We start from the raw sequence: 23,542 nt of genomic DNA on the forward strand, positions 1-23,542 counted from the left end.
TGAACACCATAAATTCAGGGCTCTGAGAATTCTTAGCTACGTTTTGTTTCAATCAGGTATGTATCATTTTGGAATGGTATTAATACAGAAATCGGAAGGGTGTGTGTGTTTAAAATGCCATAGTTCATTTAAGCATATTGACCTGAACTCTAAAATAAATGCTTCCTATTGTGAATATAACTAGATGAGTTCCATGTGAACTAGGAAGCATTTGTAAGGGACCTTTGACTTCTGGGTTAGGAGCTGCACCAAGCATCTGGGGTAAACCTCTCACAAAATAACAATTTTCTTGATAAAAAGTTGGAGAGATTGATGTGTTCCATCCTAGGCATGAAGGCCGCTGCTGCTGGCATTATTCTTCCTTACAGCATGGCTTATAAGGCTGGAAATGAACTGGGGGCCAACCCAAAATTCATCAGTGGTTCTAGCATGCTCAGCGGGAACACTACACATGCAGAAGCACGCAAGACTATGTAAATTTAAAGATTTGGGGTTTTTTTTATTTAAAAAACACACCTAGCCGAAGAAGCAACATTGAGGTCCAAGGATTTAAGGAATGGTGGTGGCTGTTGAACCAAGAAAGACAGAGAGGTTCTAAAGGAATCATAAACCAGGTAAATTTTAACTATTCAGCTAAGATACAGAATGATACGGGATTAGTTTGGGGAGCAGAATGGAAAATTGGGGGGGGGGGCAGGAAGAATGGAAATGGGCCTGCTCAAGCTCCTAACAGATTATACTATGTGTTCATGGTTGGTGGACCATAAGATGATTAAATTGGAATTGATTATACGAAAGTATGCTGAACTTAAATGTTTGGGGGAAGTGTGTCACAAGGTTAAAAAACTCACCCACCCCCAGCACTATCTAGCAACATACACCCTTAAAGCAACACACACCCTTACACACCTTCCTATATTGATATAAAATGCTGAGGTTCTGGGCTGCAGCGCTAGAAATAACACTGCAACTTTTTGTTGCAGGTACTATTACTGGTAACAAGTACCAGGCACTACACCAAGTGTCTTCCATTGCCATCTGATTTTCCCTCTACCTTCCCTTCCCTCAGCCCCTGCATCCATCTTTGCTGTTGCTTCAGACCCCGACCTCAGACCTTTGCCTCCTCCTCTTCTTATTCAGAGGCTATTAAGAAGGGTAAGTTGATGGCTGAGTGGGTTAATGCCAGCCAAAATTTCTGTCTTTGTCATTATCTGCCTTTGCTTCACCTTTCTTTATCTTTACACACTTTTCCTGCTATACAGTGGTACCTCGGGTTACAGACGCTTCAGGTCACAGACTCCGCTAACCCAGAAATAGTACCTCAGGTTAAGAACTTTGCTTCAGGATAAGAACAGAAATCGTGCTCCAGCGGCACAGCGGCAGCAGGAGGCCCCATTAGCTAAAGTGGTACTTCAGGTTAAGAACAGTTTCAGGTTAAGAACGGACCTCCAGAATGAATTAAGTACTTAACCCGAGGTACCACTGTAGTAGGAAAGGAAACTTTTTCCTGGCAGCTAGAGCTCAAATTTTCAGCATGCAAAGCGTTAAGGTGGCAGTGGATAGCTGAGGACAGTGTCCTGGCTGATGGTGTTGCAAAATAAACTTCTTGTTCCCTGTGGTGTTGTCCCTTAATGATGTTCCAAGAGGACTGTGCATCTGGAGGAAGCTGGGGCTTCACCCTTCCCACTTTCCTGCCCCTCTCAGATTTCTTCCAGTTATCTTTCCTGTCCACAATGATGAAGCAGCTCAGGACAGACAGATTTATGTATGGGCACCTGGAACATTCTTAAAGAAGATTACTAATACTAATTTACATATCTGGAGCATCAAAAGGAGACCAGTCTCTGCCACGAGGCACTCACAATCCTAATTTTGGTGATCAACAGGGGTTATCCAAGATCAGCAGGGAGTATCCAAGAGGCTGGCTCACAGTAATCTGAAAACATATAATTAGGAAAACTACCAAATGCAATTTTTCTTGACAAAATGAAGCAGAATGCATCTGACTTGTAAGACAGCACTGCACAGCCCTGACTGTAGAACTTAGCTATGAAATGCAAACATGGGCATTCTCGTTGCTGTTTTTAGCATCTTAATCTTGGCTTCTTGCTAATTGTTTTGTTTTTCCTTTTCTCATCTAAAATTCTGACAAGGAAGAAAGGAGTTTCTTTGGCATGATGAATGGTAGGACATTCAGATTCCTATTTAATGACAATTAATTTACTGTACACCCATGCAAGTTAAGATAGTTTTAATTAGTTTTTACAAAGTAAAAGGCTAGCTTCATCCTCTGTTTAGATAAAAGAACCTATTGCCTGACTAAACAAATTCTCATCAAATAGGGAAGGTGAGGCTGTATGACCTTCCCACAATTCACTCTTAATTTAATTCAATATTTACAGTTTAAAAACAAGCAATTTGCATAATGCTGCTGTGCATTTGTGTACGTTTTAAATACAGGAAACAGTCGTTAATAACAATATAAAGAGTTGATGCTGTAATGAAGCTCAAGTAAATGGTATCGCCTTAAGAAGCATCCCAAACTGAAGTCTAGACTCAGCGAAAGGAGAGGGAGAAGGAGCAAAGCACTGCACACTGGCCCAGTTCCTACCACTAGGCTCTCTGGCAGCAGTCACTAATCACTCTGCTGCAGAAGGAGGGGGAAAAGAAACCGTCTTCAGTCATATGCACATATAGGCACGCAGGTGTATAGCGAAGTCCATCCAGTTATAAAAAGTGCTCCTTAACATGATATTTCAAACGAAGTCTTCCGGAGCTGCAAACTGTGTATGTACAGATGCTTGAAAGAGAGAAGCTAAGGGGCCTGGACATCGCCTTTACGCAGAGTTCCTGTACATAAGACTGCCCTCCCTCACACACAGACCTTTTGAACATGCCTCCTGCCCTGGACGCAGCATGGGAATTAAGACATTTGTCCTGCTGTGACGGATAGGCGGATGGCACATTAGCATCTTTGAAATGCACACATTCAGAGATGCCCCTCTATTGCCGCAGAGAGGGATTGGGTAATATGCATGGGTCTTCAAATTAGACTCCCTAATATGCGTGGATTCGGTTCCTAATGACAGCTTTGTATGATGAGCTCGATAAGCACAAGAGACCAAAACCATATTCAGGCATTCCAAATCCCTCATGCAATGGAGGAGAGCAAGGATGCGCAGGCTAGCTCTGCTTCTTCCCTGTCCCTGCCCCTTCCATGAGCTAGAGGGATCAGTTCACCAGCAAGGAACCTTTCCTACTCAAGTAGCTCCCCTGCACAATTAAGATGCTCCAGGGTTCTAACACGCTGGGAAGCTGCACAGGTAGAGCAGGGTCCCTGCTTTAGAAGTTATACCTCCAACTCATGAACCTAAGGCCAGAATGGCCCATCCAGTCCGCCATCTTGTTCTCACTGTGGCCAACCAGATCCCTGTGGGAAACAAGCAAGCTTCTGGTTGTCCCTGTGGATTCACTTAGAAGGCACCAAGGGCTAAGTCTATTCAGTGCACGCAACAGTCGCCTTGGTAAGTGCCACCCCAGCTGTCACTGACATGTGCCTAATGAAACATAGCAAACAAAGCAAACTAGCTACCCAGAAGCCACTAACATGAATTGTATTGAATCTGAATGTAATCCCAGTCCTTCCTTCCTTCCTTCCTTATGGCATTTGTATGCTGTTCTTCTGAAGCTCAATGCAGTTTTCTCAGAACTGAAACAGTATTTTCAAGCAATATAAAATACGTAATACACAAGAACTTATTGTTATTAGGCACAGATGAGCTCCTGGCTTGTGTATCTCCTCCTTTGCCTTTCCTTTGGAGCACACATGCCTTCAAGTAGCCCTTTGAAAGGTGTGGGAGGGGCTGGAATCTCTCATTATACTGATATATATATATAACAAAAACATCTGCAATGCAGACTGATAGTAGCAACGCACACTCCCCTACTATCTCCCAAATCCTACAAAGTGGTTTTCTGTGAATCTCAGCAATACCCATATATTATAGTTGGTTTATCTTTGTATGAACTTGTCTAGTACCACTTCCTTCAAAATAAGATTTAAGTATCGTATTCATCATCAGCCATTAGCAGCAAAGCAATTATAACTAAATATAAACAGACCAAATTAGACTTGGATCTTCTCCATGGACTGAATGAAACAGTGTTATTTTCAGTTCCAAAAACATATCTCATTCACGTGTGTCTTCTTTTAGCTCCATAATGGTTTTGGTGATACCTGGGTCAGTCTTCAGTGGCAACTCTAAAGATGAGCCAGCTCTTATGGCAGCAGAATGCCCATATTGTTTCTCAACCCTTTCCAACTCCAGGAGTTGAGAGCAACTACATTGCAAGGATATGCCTAAGATGTTGTAAGTATACATGTAAAAATGTATGACAGTGACATGGACCCTTCAGAGAGTAGAAATGGCTGTAACTCTCTGTACAAACTCAATACCAAGTCCACTGGCCTATCAGTGCTAGCTTCTATGCAATGTGTAAAATGATACAGAACTTTAAAAATAATGTTTACAAGGAAAATGAATAATGGCACAAATAACAACTATTTAAATGCTACAAAATTGCCTTTGGGGAAAATTCACTTTAAGTCAGTAAAAAATGAATTTGGCAAACTGAAGAACGTTTTGTATTTTCCAATCGAGCCACAGATAAAAATGGCTTCTTGTGGATTTCCCTTTTCAAGACTTTGCCAAATCTCTATCTTTACCTTTGAAGGGTCACAATTCTACATACATCAAACGTTTTCACATGAGAGTAAGATTAAGAATGTTTTGGAGCTCTTTTATGATTCCAGGAATGGCTCTACCCACCTACGGTAGCAGGTGCTGGGAGGTATAGGGCAGCACTGAGCTGTTGAAGAACAGATCTTTGTGTGTGATATGGCCTGTCTGATAACCTAGGGCCCTCAGGTGTGGTGAAGGATGCAGTCCCCTCACCAGGGCTGCAATAAGATTCTGCTGCCAGTCCTGAACATGGAATGGGAGAGCTGTCATCTTGTGCTCTGCTTCAGGCAGCAAAATGTCTTAGGCCAGCACTAGCTGTTGCAGACAAACACCTCCATGTAGACAATTCACATCTGGGTGTTTCTGACTGTAAAAGCTCCCCACCCTCTGTTGTCTTCTTCAGCAGCAGTGCCTGCGGTGGGGTGGAGCCACAGAACCACCCTCCCGACATTGGTGTAGATGTCGCTTATCTGGAGGTGGTAGCAACAGGGCAGTTGCAAGGTTGGGGTCATGTGGGTGCCCCACTGTGGCCACCAGTTCACCCACATAGCCCCACGCTGGTCACTGCCCTGCCACACCCCAGCCACGTCTAAGCAAGCAGCAGCAAAGCCAATGTCAGGAGGGAGGCTCTGTCCTAACACACATGCCACTGTTGGGACTTCTCCTCTGCAAAAATTCAGAATGTAAGTTCTTCTGAGACAGACTTCCCTCCTTTTTTCCTGGGGGAGGGGCTCCCCGTTCATGAAACCTGGTAGAGTGCCATTTACATTACTGTAATAGTATTGACAGTGCCAAGAGAAAGAAAAGTGGGAAGAATCAGAGCAGGCATGTGATGATAGGTCTCTCACAGGTTATTTTGGATCACAGGCTAATATGCTGCCACTACGAAAATAGTGAAGTCACCCCAAAATTGCTTTCCATTTAAACCTCCAGACCAGGAATTTTCAGCCTTTTCAGACCCAGAGCCCACAAGGGCCTTTGGGGGCTCATTTCTTAACCTTTTACCATGTATTTTGCAGAAGAGTTCCCATGGTCTCAAACCACCAGTTGAAGGCCAGTACTCTGAGACAATACTAACAGGTTTCGTGTCTCCACTGACAACAGCTCCATCCCATCGTTCAAATTATTTGCCGATCCGGCGTTTTCACAGAGTTCATAATTTTCAATTCACCTCTTTGGTAGCAACATGACTTACTATCCATAGCATGGAGATATTCCATATGAAGAGCACTGGCTCCTGCCGTGGCAGCTGATGGAAGGATGTCGGCATATGGGCTGCGCTGCCCTGCCAGGAGAGCCATCTGATGGTAATATTCAGCGGGACTAACTCCAGCATGCGGAGCTAAAAACAGGACATAAAAAGCTTCATTAAATGACATGTGGCAAACAGGATGCAGAGTTTCATTTTCATCTTTCTCTTGCCTATAATGATAGCAATTTGTGTGGTTTTTCCCCCCTTTCCCCCCTTTTAATATCATGCAAGCTGTGATAAGGTATTTGTTTTCAAAACACCCTGCAAAGTGGTAATGTGAAGAATTCACCAATATGTTTGCTGGCACATAGTCAGGTTGGGATCCAAAGCAGGTTAGTGGCTGTATATATTTATATTTCTCCCACCATTTTTTCCTGGCAGGGACTCAAAGTGGCTTAGTGATAAAATAAGAATAGCTAAAAACATTGAAAAATTATTAAAAAGCAATTAAACATTAAAAGAATTAAAACTTACAAAAAACATACACTCACAACAAAAACAGCATGGCACTAGCCCCCTCATTAAAAGCAGTCAGTTCCCAAAAGCCCGTTGGCAGAAGGACAACAAGGAGGGAGCCAGTCTAGCCTCCCTAGGGTAGGAGAGAGTTCCAGGTCCTTTTGGCATTTAGGTCCTTTTGAAATCTATTTGAAAAGTTAGCTGTGTCTAATTCGTTTCCCACTGATTTCAGAAGGACCTAAGTGGATCTTGCTCTGGATCAAACACAGTAATTTTATTGCTATATGCATTTGTAAAATGAATTTCAATGGAGTGAATAGCAGAAGTGGGAACGAATGTCCTTCAGCTTGTTACTGAAAAGTTGGAATAGCAAGTTTCACCCTGGCTGGGCAGCAGCAAGAGGTACCACTGGCATCTGCAGCCGTGCCGCTCACCCAAGCTAGGTCAGAAGGTCAGGCAAATCCCAGACAGACTCAATGCTAGCCTGGATCTGGTGTAGTGATCATGCCCAATGTCCTCACCTGACGACTCAGGGGCCAACTTGGGATCCAGTGAAACCCAGGCTGGCTCAGTCCTTCCCTCTCCTGCTCCATTTGGAGACTTCCCATAGGCCACTATTGGTGGGAGTCCCACTAGCAGACACTTCCACACACCCGTACCTTTGGTGCTGGAGGAGTGGTGCTGGCACCAATCAGGAGGCAGAGCTGTTGAAACCCCAAGCGCCACATGCCCAATGAATCGGGGTTTCAGCTTCCTGCCTTAGGCACAAACTAAGGTGGTCTACTAAGGATGTCAAAAAGGATGCCACTTACAAGAAAGAAGGTGTCTGGAAAGAATGGAGCTGAGCGAAAAGCAGTTTCTGAGCAGGAGGCTAAAGAGGCAAACCTCAGGGCAATTTTAAATGTGCCTTGTCTCTTTAGGAATCGGAACTGGTTCAACAAAAACAGCAAGCGACGTTCCGAGTGTGTGCACAGTTCTTCCTCATACACAGCCCTTCTTTGGACCCCAGCCTATGTCATTGTGAGATTATGCCTTAACATTATGAAAGTAAATCTATTCAAAATCCAGTTTTCAGAACTTTATACTTCTTAGAAATGAAAAGCAAACTAAGAATGTTTAATGTATTTTTGAATTACTAGTTGGATTTTCAGCATAAAACCCTTCTTATACTACTTCACCATCCATAAAATGTTGGAGAAAAACAGTGGGGCAAAAATCCTTCCAGGAAATCATTGATTTTAAAGTTTTACAGTATTAGACAACAGCAGTATCTTTCCAGACACACTTAAAATACTTCCTGAGCTTTCTGACATAAGTGTCTGGGTTAACTAACAATAACATTAGCTGAAAACTTTAAAAGACAAGTCTGGAGAACCTGCAAGGGCATGAAATGAGCACATAAAGATAAATTACACTGCTGGCATTCTTTTCCCTGAAAGATGCTTTACTTCTGAAACGAAGAAATGCCTTCACTTTCCTTTCTTGCTCAAAGAACAGAGCCAAACAGGAGCACATGGGTAAGAAGTTAGCTTTACTGAGCAGGGTGATTCACAGAATTACTGTAGTAAGAGCAAGCTGAATTCTGTAGCGAGGTGCTTTTCAAACAATGCTTCCCAGAGTTCCACAGCAAGCAGCTCAGAGAAGCCCTCTTGAAAAGACCGGACTGCCAATCTTCCCTGCAATCCACAGCCTCAGGGAAGGGGGAACTGTGTTCTTCTGATCATAGGGGAAACCTAAGCTGATTGCCCTAAAGGCAATGATCAGGAGATGGTGAAAAGGGAAACCAGCACGCAACTTGCTAAACTTCATTATTTGGAAAGTGAAGTTTTGTAGTACTGGAGTTATTTCTCTTCATTCTCACCTGGGACATAGAAAAGGTCTTTTTTAACATGGTTGCCCAGCATGTACACATTTGATCCCCAGCATCTCCAAGCAGGCCAGTGAAGGGCCTTTGCTGAAGCTCTGGAGAGCAGCGGCCAGTCAATGTACACAAAGTGCGGGGAACTTTTGGCCCTGCAGGTGGTGCTGAACTGCAGCTCCCATCAGCCTAGCAAGTATGGCCAACGGCCAGGGGTGATGGGAATTGTAGACCAGCAACACCTGGAGTGTCAAAGGTTCCCCACACCTGGTGTAGACAAACTGAGCTATGTTCCTAATGGCAATTCTTACAAAAATTATTAGAAATTACATACTTGCTATATAAATATGAAGCTGTAGATCAAGGGAGATCTAGAGACCAACAATATATAACTGATATCCAAAAAGGATTTTTCAACAAATACCAAGGTATTGACATACACACACGCCCTATAAGTTTTGAGGAATTAACTAAATGTTTTAGACGAAAAGCTAAACTTTCTTTTTCACTATTACAAATGCCCTGCATATGTAATATAAATTCTGATTGACAACAGGTCATTAAAATTTATTCTCATAAGAACAAGCACCCATAAGTAATGGATTATCTGTAAAGGTATATGTTCTTATATGTGAGGATTAATTAGTTACGGTATTATCCATTTGGGCAGCGAGAACAGCTCATTTTTCAAATTCAGCTAAAGGCAGACTGTCGGTTTTGTAAATCTGCCATTTTCATATGTGGTGGGAAGCACTTTTCCCTTAATTAAAATAGTATTCTAATTGTCTTCCATACACACTAGCTAGCTAATTTGACCCATTATAGCTCAATTTAGCAGCAATTACCATTTTAAATACTCAAATTACAGTATTATTACTGTACAGTTAACAGAGCCCAGCATACATATTCCCCCCCCCCCCGTTACTCAGATGAAATACCTACCTTGGTTTTCTTTTCTCTCCATAGGAATTTTAGATGTTCCTACGTTAGCATTATTTTATAACATTAACTTTGGGTGGGTTCACACAATCATTATTTTTCTATTTTCCTCAACATCAGTAGGCTTTTTCAGTCAGTTAAGAATGTTTATTCTAGATTTCTTAGTCTTGCGAATGGCCCAGGACGTGGCCAAATCATGAACTATCCAAGGTGGCCCTTTCTGAACATGCTAGCACACAGCTTGCATATATGTCACAGAGCAAGCTGGTCTGTAAATCCCACAGTTCAAGGTTGGAGTTAACTTTTTATTAGTGAAACACAATCTTTACAGCCTTGGCTGAGTTTCGGGCCTATGAGCACAGTTGCTCGTGCCCCATAGGTCCTACACTATTAAATCCATTGCTGTGACTAAAAGCAGTCTAGGTCTCCTCCTCTTCAGGACTTCTTGCAAGCAATTGGAGACGCTGCCTGCATGCAACTATCTTTGCTCCTCCTGTTTCATACCTCTTCTGGAAGTCAGGGCAGGGAGAGGAGCTTGTCGTAGCAGCGGTGGGGGGCACCCGTGACTCTTCGCTAGCCTGACTCATATCTGCCTCTTGACCTCCCCCCTCCTATTTGCCTGCTTCAGCTTCTGCCTCTGATTCCGAACTTCTCTCTGCCACAGACTCTCCCAACTCACTGAGCCCTGTTATCCCTTCGGCTTCTGAAACCTCCACTTCCCTGTCTTCTCCCTCTGACCACTCATCGTTGTCCCACCACTATTGCCCAGGCTTTGAGCCTTCTTTGCTTGGTGATTCCCCAGCTGGTTCCTCCCACCATTCCTTGTGTCTAACCAGTCCATGACAATATATATGGACCTGAAACTGGAAGGAGGGTTGCACCACACAGCAGGAGACAAAAAGGCAAAACCAGCTGGGGAGCAGCAGATGCATATACTTTTTATATGAAATTATTAAATGTTTCTGGAGTTTTGTTACATTTATGTAATTTTCGTAGCTGCCCCTGATGATGAACACATATTTTAGAACATGTGAAATTTGCAAAACAGGTTTGCAAAAAAAACTTTCTTGCATTCACTTGTGTTGCTTTTCCCATCAATCTGCATATATGTGAAACCATTCTCAAGGCTGGATTTCTGTGTTCTTATCCAAGCATGGGTTGGGCGAAAATACAGCTCATAATTATAAAATCCAAACCTTGAAAGCAAGGCTAATTGATTCAGATAAATAAAACGGTGCTGATAACATGGCCCCTCTCTAGTTTAAAGCTGGCTTAATATTAAGATGGTTCAACTAAAAGCAATGGGAAAAACTAGTTACAGCTAACTTGTTCCACTGCTTTCAATGGAAACTAGCAATGACTAACTTTAGATGGATTAAGATAATTTATGCTTTTTAAATATAAAGAAACTCTTGGTTTATAACTCTGAATTCAAGGGGATCTGTCTTCATAATGTTTTGCCTACCAAAAATTTGGCAAGAATTACATTTTCCCCCAAATTAAATTTAATACAAACAATCACAGTCCCATGGAATGAAGACCAAACGTTTGTCTCCTTTTAAAAAGTTCTGGGAAGAGACTATGGCTAAATGCCACGAACTGATTCCAACACATTGTATTGCTATCTTGCCTATTTTACACTGGGGTAAGCAAGACGAAAGGCAGTCCATGGAGGCAGGAGTTAGAAGCAATAAATGTATTTCCTTATTTAAAATTTCAAACAAGATGGTACCTTTGGTTGATGTTTCAATGAAATGTACAAATGACCAGCTATAGGCTGATGAAGTAGTGAAACATTTATGACATAATAAATGTTTGACAAACCTGCTGCAGCTGATTGGAAGGAGCTGGAGAGATCCTTTGACAAGATTAATGTAACAGCTGCCAAAATGAGAGCAAACAGGAAGCCGGTCTGAAACTCACCATCTGTAGGGCTGAGGCCCCGAGCCGCTGAGATCATAGACAGAGAAGGGCTGCTGTGCAGTGATCGGATATAGTCCATGTAAGGGTTAATGTAGGGATGAGGGGGGCTAAAGGGAGATTCCGATGCTGAAGCAGGGTTCCTGTGGGGGGATATTCTGATGAACGGCAATTCCGAATATGTTGGGCTACCGGATAGAGCAGAAGGCCTAGAACAGAAAGAGAACAAAATATACAGTATGTTCGGTGTGGGGTTTTTTTTTATTAAAAAAATAGCCTACCCTCACTTAAAGTTAACTGTTATCCACAACGAAGATCAACACACACCATGTTGAATCCAGACTAAGCTGGTTGAAATCAATGGGACCTGAGTTGGGTTGTGACTAATTTGTCCCAGAGATTGTCTATAGGACCCAAGTTCAACTAGTTGACTCAAGGCATATTTCCCCTTGCACAGATAGAAAAGCTGGAGGAAATATGTTTTTCCTTCTCCTTTGAAAGTGCTAGCGAGTGTGTCACCAACACTTTTAAATGAAAAAGCTGTTTGTCACCCTGCATCCTGCAACCTCAAATATCATGCATCCTGCAAGGAATATGACAAGTATATTATGTAGTCTGTATGATTAATGACAGTTACAAATACAGTGGTACCTTGGTTTAAGAACAGCCCTGTTTACGAACTATTCGGTATACAAACTCTGCAAAACCGGAAGTAGTGTTCCAGTTAGCGAACCTTACCTCAGTCTACAAACGGAAGCCGAACTGTGGAAGGGCACAGGCAGCGGGAGGCCTCATTAGGGAAAGCGTGCCTCCATTTAAGAACAGCTTTGGTTTAAGAACGGACTTCCGGAACGGATTAAGTTCGTAAACTGAGGTACACACACTTATGCCCAGTCGCATCCAACAGGAACATAAGAAGCTAGCTGGTACGGAAACAGATCACTGATCCATCTAGCTCAGCACTGTATACGCTGACTGACAGCAGCTCTCTGGGTTTCAAACAGAAGTCCCTTCCAGCTCTACCTGGAGGCGCTGAGGACTGGACCGCCACCCTTTTGCATGCAACCCATACGCTCTACCAGCGTATTAGAGACAGCAACATTAATGGTGGCTGTTGCAGTCAGGGCAGGATCACCTCAGTAATTACAGATCACAGATTTCATTATTCTGCATAGTAATGCAGTTTACATATGCTTAACTCACATAGAAAAACAAAATTAAAGTATTCACTAGCAGTGTGAGAGGAGCCCCAGTAGCCTGTAGAAGAGAAAAGCCTTTATGAGAGGGAGCAGAGCTTGCTTTACCTTGACCCTTCTGAGCTACCAGTCCCAACATGTAGAGCAAGTATCCCCAAACTCAGCCCTCCAGCTGTTTTGGGACTACAGTTCCCATCATCCCTGACCACTGGTCCTGTTAGCTAGGGGTGATGGGAGTTGTAGTCCCAAAACAGCTGGAGGGCTGAGTTTGGGGGTACCTGATGTAGAGCTTTGGATGGAGTCTCTCCCCCACCCCACCCTGTGCTTCTTTTCTAGTGGAACATTCCAGAATGGAGTACCATTCACTTCTGCTCAGGCTGCCACCGCTGCCTGCTAGCCAGAGGAGGTGCCTCCTTTACCCCAGGTCAGGGCTTACATAAAATAAAAATAAAAAAGCTGGGGAGGGAAGGAAGGAGTAGTAGAGTTATCCTTGCACACTCAGGTTTCTGCTGCTTATGCTGGTGGCGGGCGCCTCCTTCAGAAGCGGGAGTGGACAAGTTTCTCAGCCCTGCTCCAAGGGGCCCATACCAATTACAAGAAAGAAGATTCCACCTAAACATTAGGAAGAACTTCCTGACAGTAAGAGCTGTTCGACAGTGGAATTTGCTGCCAAGGACTTTGGTGGAGTCTCCTTCTTTGGAGGTCTTTAAGCAGAGGCTTGACAACCAAATGTCAGGAGTGCTCTGATGGTGTTTCCTGCTTGGCAGGGGGTTGGACTCGATGGCCCTTGTGGTCTCTTCCAACTCTAGGATTCTATTCTATGATTCAATCATAGCAGTGTTGCACAACTCCTTTTCTTTTTGTGCCTCAAAAGGACTCTGAGGCACACAGTCTATGGGTCAGGTGCTCACTAGGCTAGGTGCCAACCTTTAGCTTCCTGGTCTGAGCCCTGAAGTCCCCGGCAGACATGTGCACTGGGCAGCTACATAACATTTGCTCATCAGGGCAGTAATGGAACAGGACTGCATTGCAAGGGAAAAGATGGCAGCCATCTCCATTCCATCAAATGCCGCCTGAGAGGAGGCATTCCACCAGGATGCAGCAGCGGGAGAGAAGGGGAGCACAATAATTCAATCAGATCAATGGAGAGATCGGCTCCATTTGGCATCTCCTCTCTCAGAACTGAATTCACTCCAGCTAGTCATTAGAAGAAATACTATGCAACTTTAAGAAATGGCGGCCGAAACTGCTTTTTTCCTTCCCTTCTAATTCTTTTTTCCTCTGTGTTGCATATTACATAACTGCATATTTTAAGTCTGTTGATTGGAACATTTTGTTTTTATTGATGGAATGTAATCTGCTTTTCTGTTGAAGGGCAGACTGTTTAAATTATTATGACAGTAATACAATTATTACCTCTTTCCTTGGCTTGCTAGCCCATCCTTATTGCAACTGTCCCACTTCAATTAGGAACAAATTATATCCAGCTGATCCTGAGTTTGCTAACTATTACAAGACAGCTTTTGAGGATGCTTTTTTGATTGGGCAATTTCACAACCAGCTGACAATAGATCAAAGATGCGCCATATGTTTGTTTTCCTTCAAGAGGGCAAAGGAAACCATTGTGGAGCCAGACTGACAATCCAGTAATTTAATTAACCACACAATGATTGCCAGGTGAAATGGGACATTTCTAAAAGCAAACATGGAACTGTGAGAAAGCAAGAAAGAAGCCCTAAACCCAGGTGCTGCCCAAACATAATGAGGAAGATTTCGAGAAGGAAACCACCTGCAAACGCAGTTGATGGACTATATGGAACTGGCCGAAATGACTGGCAGAATCCGAGACTTGGGAGAAGAAACAATCGAGGAGGACTGGAAAAAATTTAAGGACTATCTGGAAAAACACTATAAGTTGTATGAATGTTAAAAAAATGCACCTTTTAGGAAACTCTAGCTTCAGTAATGTTAAACTAAAGAAATGGAAATTAAGGCACAGGAAGTCTGAGATAAGAATAAGGAAATAACTTTATTGTGTTTAAATGAAAATGTACATGATTCGGGATATAATACATTTGAAATTGGGTAACATGATAAAACGAAGGATACAATAAGTAATGAAATAAGTTAACAAATTGCTGATGTTATGTTCATAGAGAATGCAGGGTTGGGAGGATGTGGGGAAGTCCAGTAGATTTGGAAAAAAGAACAAGAAAATTTGTAATCTTCTTATTTCACTCTTATAACATGCTCTTTATTCTTTTTTCTGTATTTTACAAACTTAATAAAAAATATTATAAAAAAGAGAGAAGGAAACCACCTGCCTGGCAATGGCCCTTGACATGATGCTTCAGTGACGGGATACTCTGGGATGCCAGCAAATGGAAAGTTGTACGGAGAAGCCATTTTGCTAGGCTGCCTGTCTCAGCCAACTTGCTTGCTTTTTGGCAAAGGCTTGTCATTAAGCTTGTCACGAACGTGCAGCACCCCAACTGGCTGACCTCAGCTGAACGGTTTTTGGCCCAGTTTCCCCCAATTAATTTAGGACAGACACAGTAGAGTCACAGGCAGCAGCCAAGAGAACCACCAAGGGCAGCTAGTTCTTTTGATGTTGCTGACTTTAAGTATTATTTCTAAGGAAAAGAAAATAACTACAAGTTTGAAAAGAAACTGAAGAGTCCCAACGTGGGTTTCTCACCACTCAACAAGCAAACTGGCTGCATTAAGGATGAGTTTTCTTCAACTCCCATTCGGAAAAAAAACATTATATTCGTTTTTACAACTTCCACAAAACTAGGTTTGTACATAAAAATAAAATAAAATACGAGTTCTATCTGAAAGTATAGTAGCTAGACGAGGCAAAAATAAAATCCATTAGTTCATAACCCAACCTGGTAGAGTCATTCACCTGGTCATCTATAGTGAGTTAGACTTTCCTCCAGGCAGCTGGACAGAGAAGCTTTTGTAAACTTGCTAAAATGATCAGGCAAGAAATTTGTTTTCTTTGACATATGGTCAAAGACCATTGACATATGGTCTTGCTTTCTTTAGAGCAGAAATCACCAGACTCAGTGTTATGTTTGTGAAATGTAAAGGTTATAAACTAAAAGGTTGAAACAAAAAGGTTAAGAAAAATTACCTTATTTTACTTGAATTTAATTCTCAACTTTTTTGGCCAAATTACATCGCAAAAAATAAGGTGTGCATTAGATTTGATGGCACATTTACATTCGCCAGCAAACACTTTTTTTGGTTTCAGGGTTCTGAAAATGTAGGTGTGCATTAAGACTCGATGGCGCATTAGACTTGGGTAAATACGGTAATGGCAATTATAACCTGCACCTTGAATTTGTTCATTAAATAAACAAACAAATAAATTTCTATACTGCCCTTCATCTGAGGATCACAGGGCAATTTACAATATAAAGACACAACAATACATAACACAGTAACAAACAAAAACAAAAAACTTCCAATTTCTGAAGTATCCCCTCACACGACGCCTTCCCATAATGTGTGGAATGCAGAGGGTCTGGAATAGTGAGGAGGAATGTTGGCAAGCATCGCTCCTCTCATGCCCTCATGCAATGCTAAGTGTGTACGGGTTTATGGAGAACCAACATCCAGAACCTTGTGCGTTCCTGATGCCACGTAAAAAATGACTGATATGTCAGTCTCTTTGGACAAAGAGTTTCCAAAAAGAAAATTGGCTGGGTGGGTGTTTCACTTTCTCACAACAGATTTCAGCACCCTGTTTCTCTCCCTACTGTCAGGCCTGGAGTCAGATGCCAGTCAGCAAGCAAGGAGCAGTCTGTCAGAGAAGTTACGGTATTTTTCTGTCTATATGATGCCCCCATGTATAAGACGCCCCCTGTTTTGGGGGATTCTGATTTAAGAAAATTGGGGAAGATGTATTCATGTATAAGACGCCCCTAATTTTTTAGGGAAAAAAACCTAGTCTTATACACAGAAAAATACGGTAACTCTTTATTCAAAGAAATGGCATACAAGTAAGTCTTATCCTCACCTTCAACCCCCTCAAAGGCTCCTCCTCTGCCCGATGTTTCCCAAGCAGTCTCAAACTGCTCTGGGCATCTCTAATCTCTATTCCGCTCTACACATCTCTCTGAGTGTCCTTGGAGACAAGCAGGCTCTCTGTGTCCTTCTGCAGTCTCTTGTCCATCCTCTTTTGCTTCAGCCTCCAAGTTGGAACTGCTCCGTCACACGCTCCCCCTGTTCACTAAATCCTGTTGCCCCTTCAGCATCCAACAACTCCTCCCCACCCTTCTCCCCTGATCTCTCCTTGGTGTTCCACCACCGATCCCCAGGCTCTGAGCCTTCCTCCTCTGGGGTTTCCCCTGGGGGTTTCCCAGAAGGTGCATCCCACCACTCATCATCCAGCCAGTCAAATGTCTATTCTTCTCTGCTTCTGTGACCACCTTCTTCTTGGCATAGTATTTCAACACTTGCCAAAAATGGTAAAGTCTTTGATGGTCTGATAGTTAGAATAAAATTAAATTTGCAGATATATTCACATATATGCAAATCAGTTTAATTTGTGCATATTTGCAGTGGCTGAGGGGTGGCATATGGTGGGGTACCACTCTTAGGAGCTCCTCAACAGAACAGAAATGCTAAATATTCTGGTCATCGCAAACATTTATCAAGGCAGTAGCCAATTAACTAAACGAAGATCTGCAGGGATCATATACAGCTAAACCACAGGAGGAGTTCTCTGTTGAGGCTGGTACCCATTGCCTCTCAGACAAGTTAACCATGACTCCTGCAACTGCTGTGTTGAGAGATTTACGTCGGGCTCGTGAAAATAATGAGAATGACTCCCAAAATCCTTATTTTTTAATAAATAATTAAAGTAGGAATTCATTTTATTTTTCTCCTAATTTTTCATTTGGGGTTTTCTATTGCAATATGCTGATGCCATGTTTACAAGGTATTTTCTGCAAACACGAAGGTGAGCAAAATGCTTTTAAAGGAAAGCTGAAATATGCATGATTTTATCAAGAGTCTCTAGGGACATGATAAAGTGTTGTGTGTTTCTAAATAGTGGCTCACGTTTTTGGGTCTGGGGAAGCACTTGGTTCAGTTGTATTCAATGTATCAGCTCCCACAAATGCATAATGGTATATCAAGACATTATAAGGTATGTGTAATCCCCCCCCCACACCCTTTAGCTACTCCAACTAACATGCAAAATTATCTCTTCTCAAACCTCCTGCCTTCCCTAGCATTACCCTCTGTTCTGGTCATTCTGATCCTCAACCCTACTCATGTGTTCTCACCACACATATTAAGGAATTGGAGCAGGGCAACCCAAACCTGCACCCAACATCTCCATCCCTGCTAGTTCCAGATCCAACCTTTAAGTGTTGAGCAGGAAAGTCTGAGGGGGCTTCTTTGAGAGTTCTGCAGAATCTGCCCCACTATCAGGAATCCTGTGCAACTGGGTCTCCCAAATGCAGGGAGGATTCTAAGTGCATTCAGCAGAAAACACAAAGAATCCCTTTCCAGGCCTTCAGATTAGCATACAAAGATGTGAGACTGCAGCCAAGAGGATGGTAAGAAGAAGAGTCTTGCGTCTCCTTCCATGTATCCCCGGGCAAACGCCAGAATAAGACTTGCTCTATGATCCTCCTCCAACATTCTCAGTCCATTAACTTCAGCTAGGCTCCATAACCTCACACATGGGAGTGAAAACCAATAATGCCCAAGTCTCTTAGGCAACAACTTAGCAGGAGAATATCTACCATACCATCATTGAAGCCAAACTAGAGAAGATATCAATTCTTTCCTCCCTTGATGAAACATGGGGCTCAGGTCCTGCTGTGCCCCTCTGTGGTTCAAAGCTAACTCTTCCTCTTATTGGGAAGCAAAGCTCTATAATTTCCTATCAAAAACTCCTTTCAACAGAGTAAGGCTATGCAGAGGAAGAGAATCTATTTTAACACCCTAGCTCTCTGACAGCCTCAACCCTGCAGATCCGTCTAGGCGACTGGGACCACCGTTTGTAAGTAAAGATACATCATTAAAATGATTTTGCTGAAGAAATAATTCAAATAATTGAGCCAAGTCAAGACAGGAAGTGAACCAAGATACAAGCACTAACTAAAACTGTAGGTTACTGAAATGCTTTATACATGGGGCTGCTTCTGAAGACGGTGCAGAATTCAGCAGCCAGATTGCTTCACTGGGGCAAGAAGGTCTGAGCAGATAACGCCAAACCTGATTAGTTTCTGGGCCCAATTCAAAGTACTGGTTTTGACCTATAAAGCCTTAAATGGTTCAGGACTGCAATACCTCAAGGACTGCCTCTTTCCATATGAACCGACCTGGACCCCGCACTCTCCATTTGAGGCTCTTCTTCGTGTCTCCCCTCCACAAGAGGTCGGGAGGATGGCAACATGAGAATGGGCCCATTCTGTGAGGGAATGATCTCCCCAAGGAGGCTTGCCTGGCACCTTCATTCCGTCTCTTTAGGTGCAAAGCGAAAACATTCCTCTTCTCCGAGGCCTTTGGCTAATTAAACAATACAGTGGTACCTCGTAAGATGAAATTAATTTGTTCTGCGAGTTTCTTCGTCTTGTGGATTTTTCGTCTTGCGAAGCACAGATGCACCCTGGTATTAACGGTTTTAAGAAAAAGGAAACAAACTCGCAAGACGTTTTTGTCTTGCGAAGCAAGCCCATAGGGAAATTCGTCTTGCGAAGCAACTCAAAAAATGAAAAACTCTTTCGTCTTGCGAGTTTTTCGTCTTACGAGGCATTCGTCTTGCGAGGTACCACTGTATATGGCCTTTAGAACTGGTGCAGGGTGTGGTTATTGTTATGTTTGTTATTATGCTATGTCCTTTTCCTGTTTTTATACAGTAAACTGCCCTGTGATCCTTGGAAGAAGGGCAGTACAGTGGTACCTCGGGTTACAGAAGCTTCAGGTTACATACGCTTCAGGTTACAGACTCCGCTAACCCAGAAATACTACCTCGGGTTAAGAACTTTGCTTCCGGATAAGAACAGAAATTGTGCAGTGGCGGCGCGGCGGCAGCGGGAGGCCCCATTAGCTAAAGTGCTGCTTCAGGTTAAGAACAGTTTCAGGTTAAGAACGGACCTCCGGAACGAATTAAGTACTTAACCTGAGGTACCACTGTATATAAATTTAATAAAAACGTTTGTGTCAGAGACCTATTCCCATGTACCTGTCCCTGTGTCACTGGATGCTGCCATATCAAGCCACCTACTTGTGAAGATGTCCGCACATGAGATTTATCCTGACATTGTGTCTATGTAACACACAAGAACTTCTTAAGTGGCCAGCTGTCACTTGAGCATTATGTAAACAGCAACTAGGAAGAATTATAACTCTTTGGGTAGATTTGTATAGGAGCAGCCACTGAAATGTGCCAATCACACCGGAAGAGGTATGTGTGAAGCAGATGTCATTCTGTCAGTTTATGATGTCCTGGCAAAAGGGTTAAAGAAGCCAAACTGTAAGGCAGCATAAGCAGCAACTATGAGAGGGGCATCATCCAACCAAAACACAAACATATGAATTGCCCTGACTCAACTCTTGTAATAAAATCAGTGTGACTTGAAAGCACTGAAATTTTGGTGAATCAATTCAAGATAAAAGTCTTTATATGAATGATCAAACCTCGTTTTGAACCTCTCCCCCCCCCCCCATTACTCTCACACTTTATACCTCTTTTGATTTCTAACCTACGATGTGAAGGCATAGGACACATTACTGATACTGAAACTTAATAGGCCTAACACTATATGATGTCTGGATAGGAGATGATATATGTAAATGCACACATATGTAAATGATTCTGAGTAATTCGTATCTATTAATTCTTTCCAATCACTCAGCCGCAAATTATATGGTGTCAAAGGCTCAAATGTCTTCTGCAGTGAGCTCAAAAGAACTGACATAATTCACACTTGCCCCCTCCAGTGGGCTAAACTTTACACTATTTATCCAATTCACCATGACTCAATCACAACAATATCAGGGTTGAAAAGCTTCTTTGTTAACCAGTTCAAGAACGGCACCTTATATGACAGAATATATGTTGAAATTAGTGCATGTGTGCGATGCGTTTTTCTGAAATATGTGTGTTCGTTGTTTTCTCCTGCTGACACCTCTTGCTGGATTTAAGCCGCCTGTCAAGACTACATTAGTGTGCAGATATCCGTATAACACCACCCCCAAAAAATGGAGGGTCAAAGAAACATCTCTAACCTTCTCTCACTTAATGCTCCTAACTAAGCTAACGTAATATGCATTTGTTTAAGATGCCCTCTTGTTTCATTGATGCACTGAGAGAAAGAAAAAAATTCCCCCCCAACCAGTTTTGGAAGACGCCCTGGCCGCTATCTGAGCAACTGATGAGCTGCATGTGGTCATTAGAGTCCTCTGCTCTGAAATCACACCCTGGATGGCGATAGCGTCTGCCTGGATGCTGATTGATTAGAAGAAAGCAGAACTATGTAGCCATGCAAAAACACACACACACACACAGCTACACTAAGCCACATATTTAAATGCTAAAGAACATTTCACCGCTGACTTCACAACCATTAGAAGCTTCCAAATTAACAGCATTTCTCATATCCAGGTCTCTGCATTTTATCTTCTTTATTCTTTCAAATCCTGAAATTGCTTGGATAAGAGTTGAGGCTTCTTTTTTTTTAATACATACATTTCTAAGAGCAGCCTGAACTTTTAGGGGAAATTGAAGAGGCTTTCTGTCAACTACAGCTAAATCCTGCCTTTCTATATCAAAACCCCTTGCTAGAAAATTACTGTGCAGATGATAAGGCTGAAAGATATAATAAAAAGTGACTCTACTCAATTTACACTGCAATATTGGTATGACTGAATATTTTTCATTCAGGTGACTGATAAAATCACTAAACTGTATTGGAGATAAATAAAGGAGGCTTCTGTCAAGAATAAACACCATTAATCATAAAGTCTCACCCTCAAGAGTGGCTGTGCTCTGCCTCTGCACAAATACACCCTTGCAAGTGGCATGAAACTACTTGCTCTTCTCCCCCTTGTTTGCTTAGGGAATCTGCACGCTTGTTCTTTCTGGTGTATATATCCCGCTTCCCCACCTGCCGGTGTCTGGGGTACTAATCTGCAGACATACATTTTTGGTTTTTTCCAATGGGCTCATCTAAGCATCGTGTGTGTGTTATTGTTATCTGCAACTGACTTAATTGTGCTTCATGCTCATGATCAAAAGAAAACACCTCTTTCTAAGAAGTATGACAGAGACCTGAATAACTGTAGCATCCCACATGCAAATTTTTCATTCTAACTGGCAAAACGGCACATCAGTTTGCAAATCTATTTGCTTCTATTCTCTTCTATTCTATATCGCTTAATGCCAAGGTGGCTTCTAAGCACTTCATATCCAAGGCTGAACAATAGTTATTCAAAGCTTTCCAATTTCCCCCAATGTTCTCCATTTAAATTGTCTATGACCTTATATGTGAGTTGTCATCAGGTTTCAATTCCACCATGTTTGGTGCCCCTAACTCCCCCCCCCCAAAAAAATGAACAAATGCACCCATTACATCAGAATGTTAAGATGCAAAGCACAGTCCTCTCAATTACTTTATCAACAATCAGGGGACTTCAGTTTAAATGAACTGCTACAGAAGCCTTTTTAATCTATTTATCTCCATGTCTAAAATACATTTAAAACAATATTCACATTATGTCAACTTTGCTTCACTGTGTCCATGCACCCTCACACCTAATTGCCCAGGTGACCCAGAAATTCAAACCTGTTTAATTATGATGTTGTGAATCTTCTAGACGTATAAAAGCCAATAAACAAGATTTATCATTCTAGAATGACCAAAAAATGAAGTCAATGGTGGAGTTCTGAAAGCATGGGACTAAACTGCTCTGTGATCCTCAGATGAAGGTCACTGTTTCAGAAAGCAAATTTAACATCCATTTCAGTCGTGTCCTTAAATGCACCATGTACCGTAAGTGGGTGAAGTTGCTATTCACTCCCTTTTCTTTAACTTCAATGAACTTTCTCAATGTATCATTGCAATTCTTCCTAACATTAATTTATCTCAATCCACATCTATGCAGAACACATTCTTCCTGATGAACGGCGTCATGGCACTTTGATCCTGGAGGGGGCAGAAATATGGAGTAGCCTTCCACTGTAACTGCTGTTTTCAAGTGGCTGGGCGGGGGGGGGGGGGAGCGTAAGAGTTGGTGGAGCTACTAGCCTGGTGAATCCCTTCACAATCATGGGTTTGCAGAGACCCTGTCTTAAGTTAACTGATCTAAAGTCTCTCTAGGTTGGAGGGAAATAAGTAAAATCAGTCTACAACCCATTCCTAAAGCAAATGGTGGTTCAAGAAATTCACATGCTATTAAAATGGAGTAAAGTAGAGCCCTGTGCACTAATGAGGTTTAAAAATGTACTTAGGTCTTCATGTGCAAGGAAGCCGTTCGCTTCCTTGGCACAGACCAATAGAGAGTTGGAGTTGAGGCATAATCATGCAGGCAGCAACCCAATCGACTGGAAGAATTAGGAGACTTGCGGCCCCCGAGGAATGCAATTCATGCGGAAAAGCAGTTGCCAGAGTGAGGCTAGGGAACCGCGTGGGAAGAAAACAAAATAAACAGTCCAACAAAGAAAACAAAGCCTCTGCAATAAGGGCTTTTCCAGTGCTTGAGTACACTGAAACTTCAGAGGGTGCCTATGACAAAACCCCCACCAAACGCAAACCTCTCTGTGAGCAAAGACACCAGCAAAATGATGTCCTAGGTCAAAAAAGAGCCACAAAAATTCCTCAAGGTATTTTTGTTTAAAGCTTGTGTGTGTGTGTGTGTGTGTGTGTGTGTGTGTGTGTTTGGGTGCACAAGAGCCAGATGGAGCACAGATAACCCAACAGTGAGCCATTGTTATAATATAAGCAAGCTGAAGTCAAGTCTTGATAATTACTTCTGGTTTTTCTTTTTTCTGTCCTTCATATATCATGTAAAAATGACACCAGCAGACGAGTGAAGGGTCTAGCTGGTCCTGACCAGATTTTGCCCCTATTGGTGTTTGTGTAGGATGCTTTACATAAGACGGTATGGACAGATTGAGCTAAAAGAAAATAATAAAACACTGAAGCCAGCTTAA

General features: G+C 42.4%; 1 protein-coding gene and 1 long non-coding RNA gene across 7 annotated transcripts in view; both read right to left on the reverse strand.

Annotated features, from left to right (window-relative positions):
• The window catches only part of GLI3 (GLI family zinc finger 3), a 239,278-nt gene that overhangs the window by 67,633 nt on the left and 148,103 nt on the right, over window positions 1-23,542 (reverse strand). For all 6 annotated transcript variants that reach the window (XM_083706243.1, XM_083706246.1, XM_083706245.1 and 3 more), the window contains 2 exons: window positions 11,171-11,376; window positions 5,938-6,084 (listed from right to left, as the gene is read on the reverse strand). In XM_083706243.1, the coding sequence (XP_083562369.1) occupies window positions 5,938-6,084; window positions 11,171-11,376 (353 nt within the window). The remainder of the gene's footprint in view (window positions 1-5,937; window positions 6,085-11,170; window positions 11,377-23,542) is intronic.
• LOC310828700 lies at window positions 13,695-18,274 on the reverse strand. Its single transcript, XR_014557070.1, has 2 exons — window positions 14,684-18,274; window positions 13,695-14,152 (listed from the first exon to the last, which is right to left on the reverse strand). It is a non-coding gene; the product is annotated as an uncharacterized lncRNA (long non-coding RNA).

Source organism: Podarcis gaigeae, assembly GCF_964106915.1.
Source record: "Podarcis gaigeae genome assembly, chromosome: 12".
Lineage (NCBI taxonomy): Eukaryota > Metazoa > Chordata > Lepidosauria > Squamata > Lacertidae > Podarcis > Podarcis gaigeae.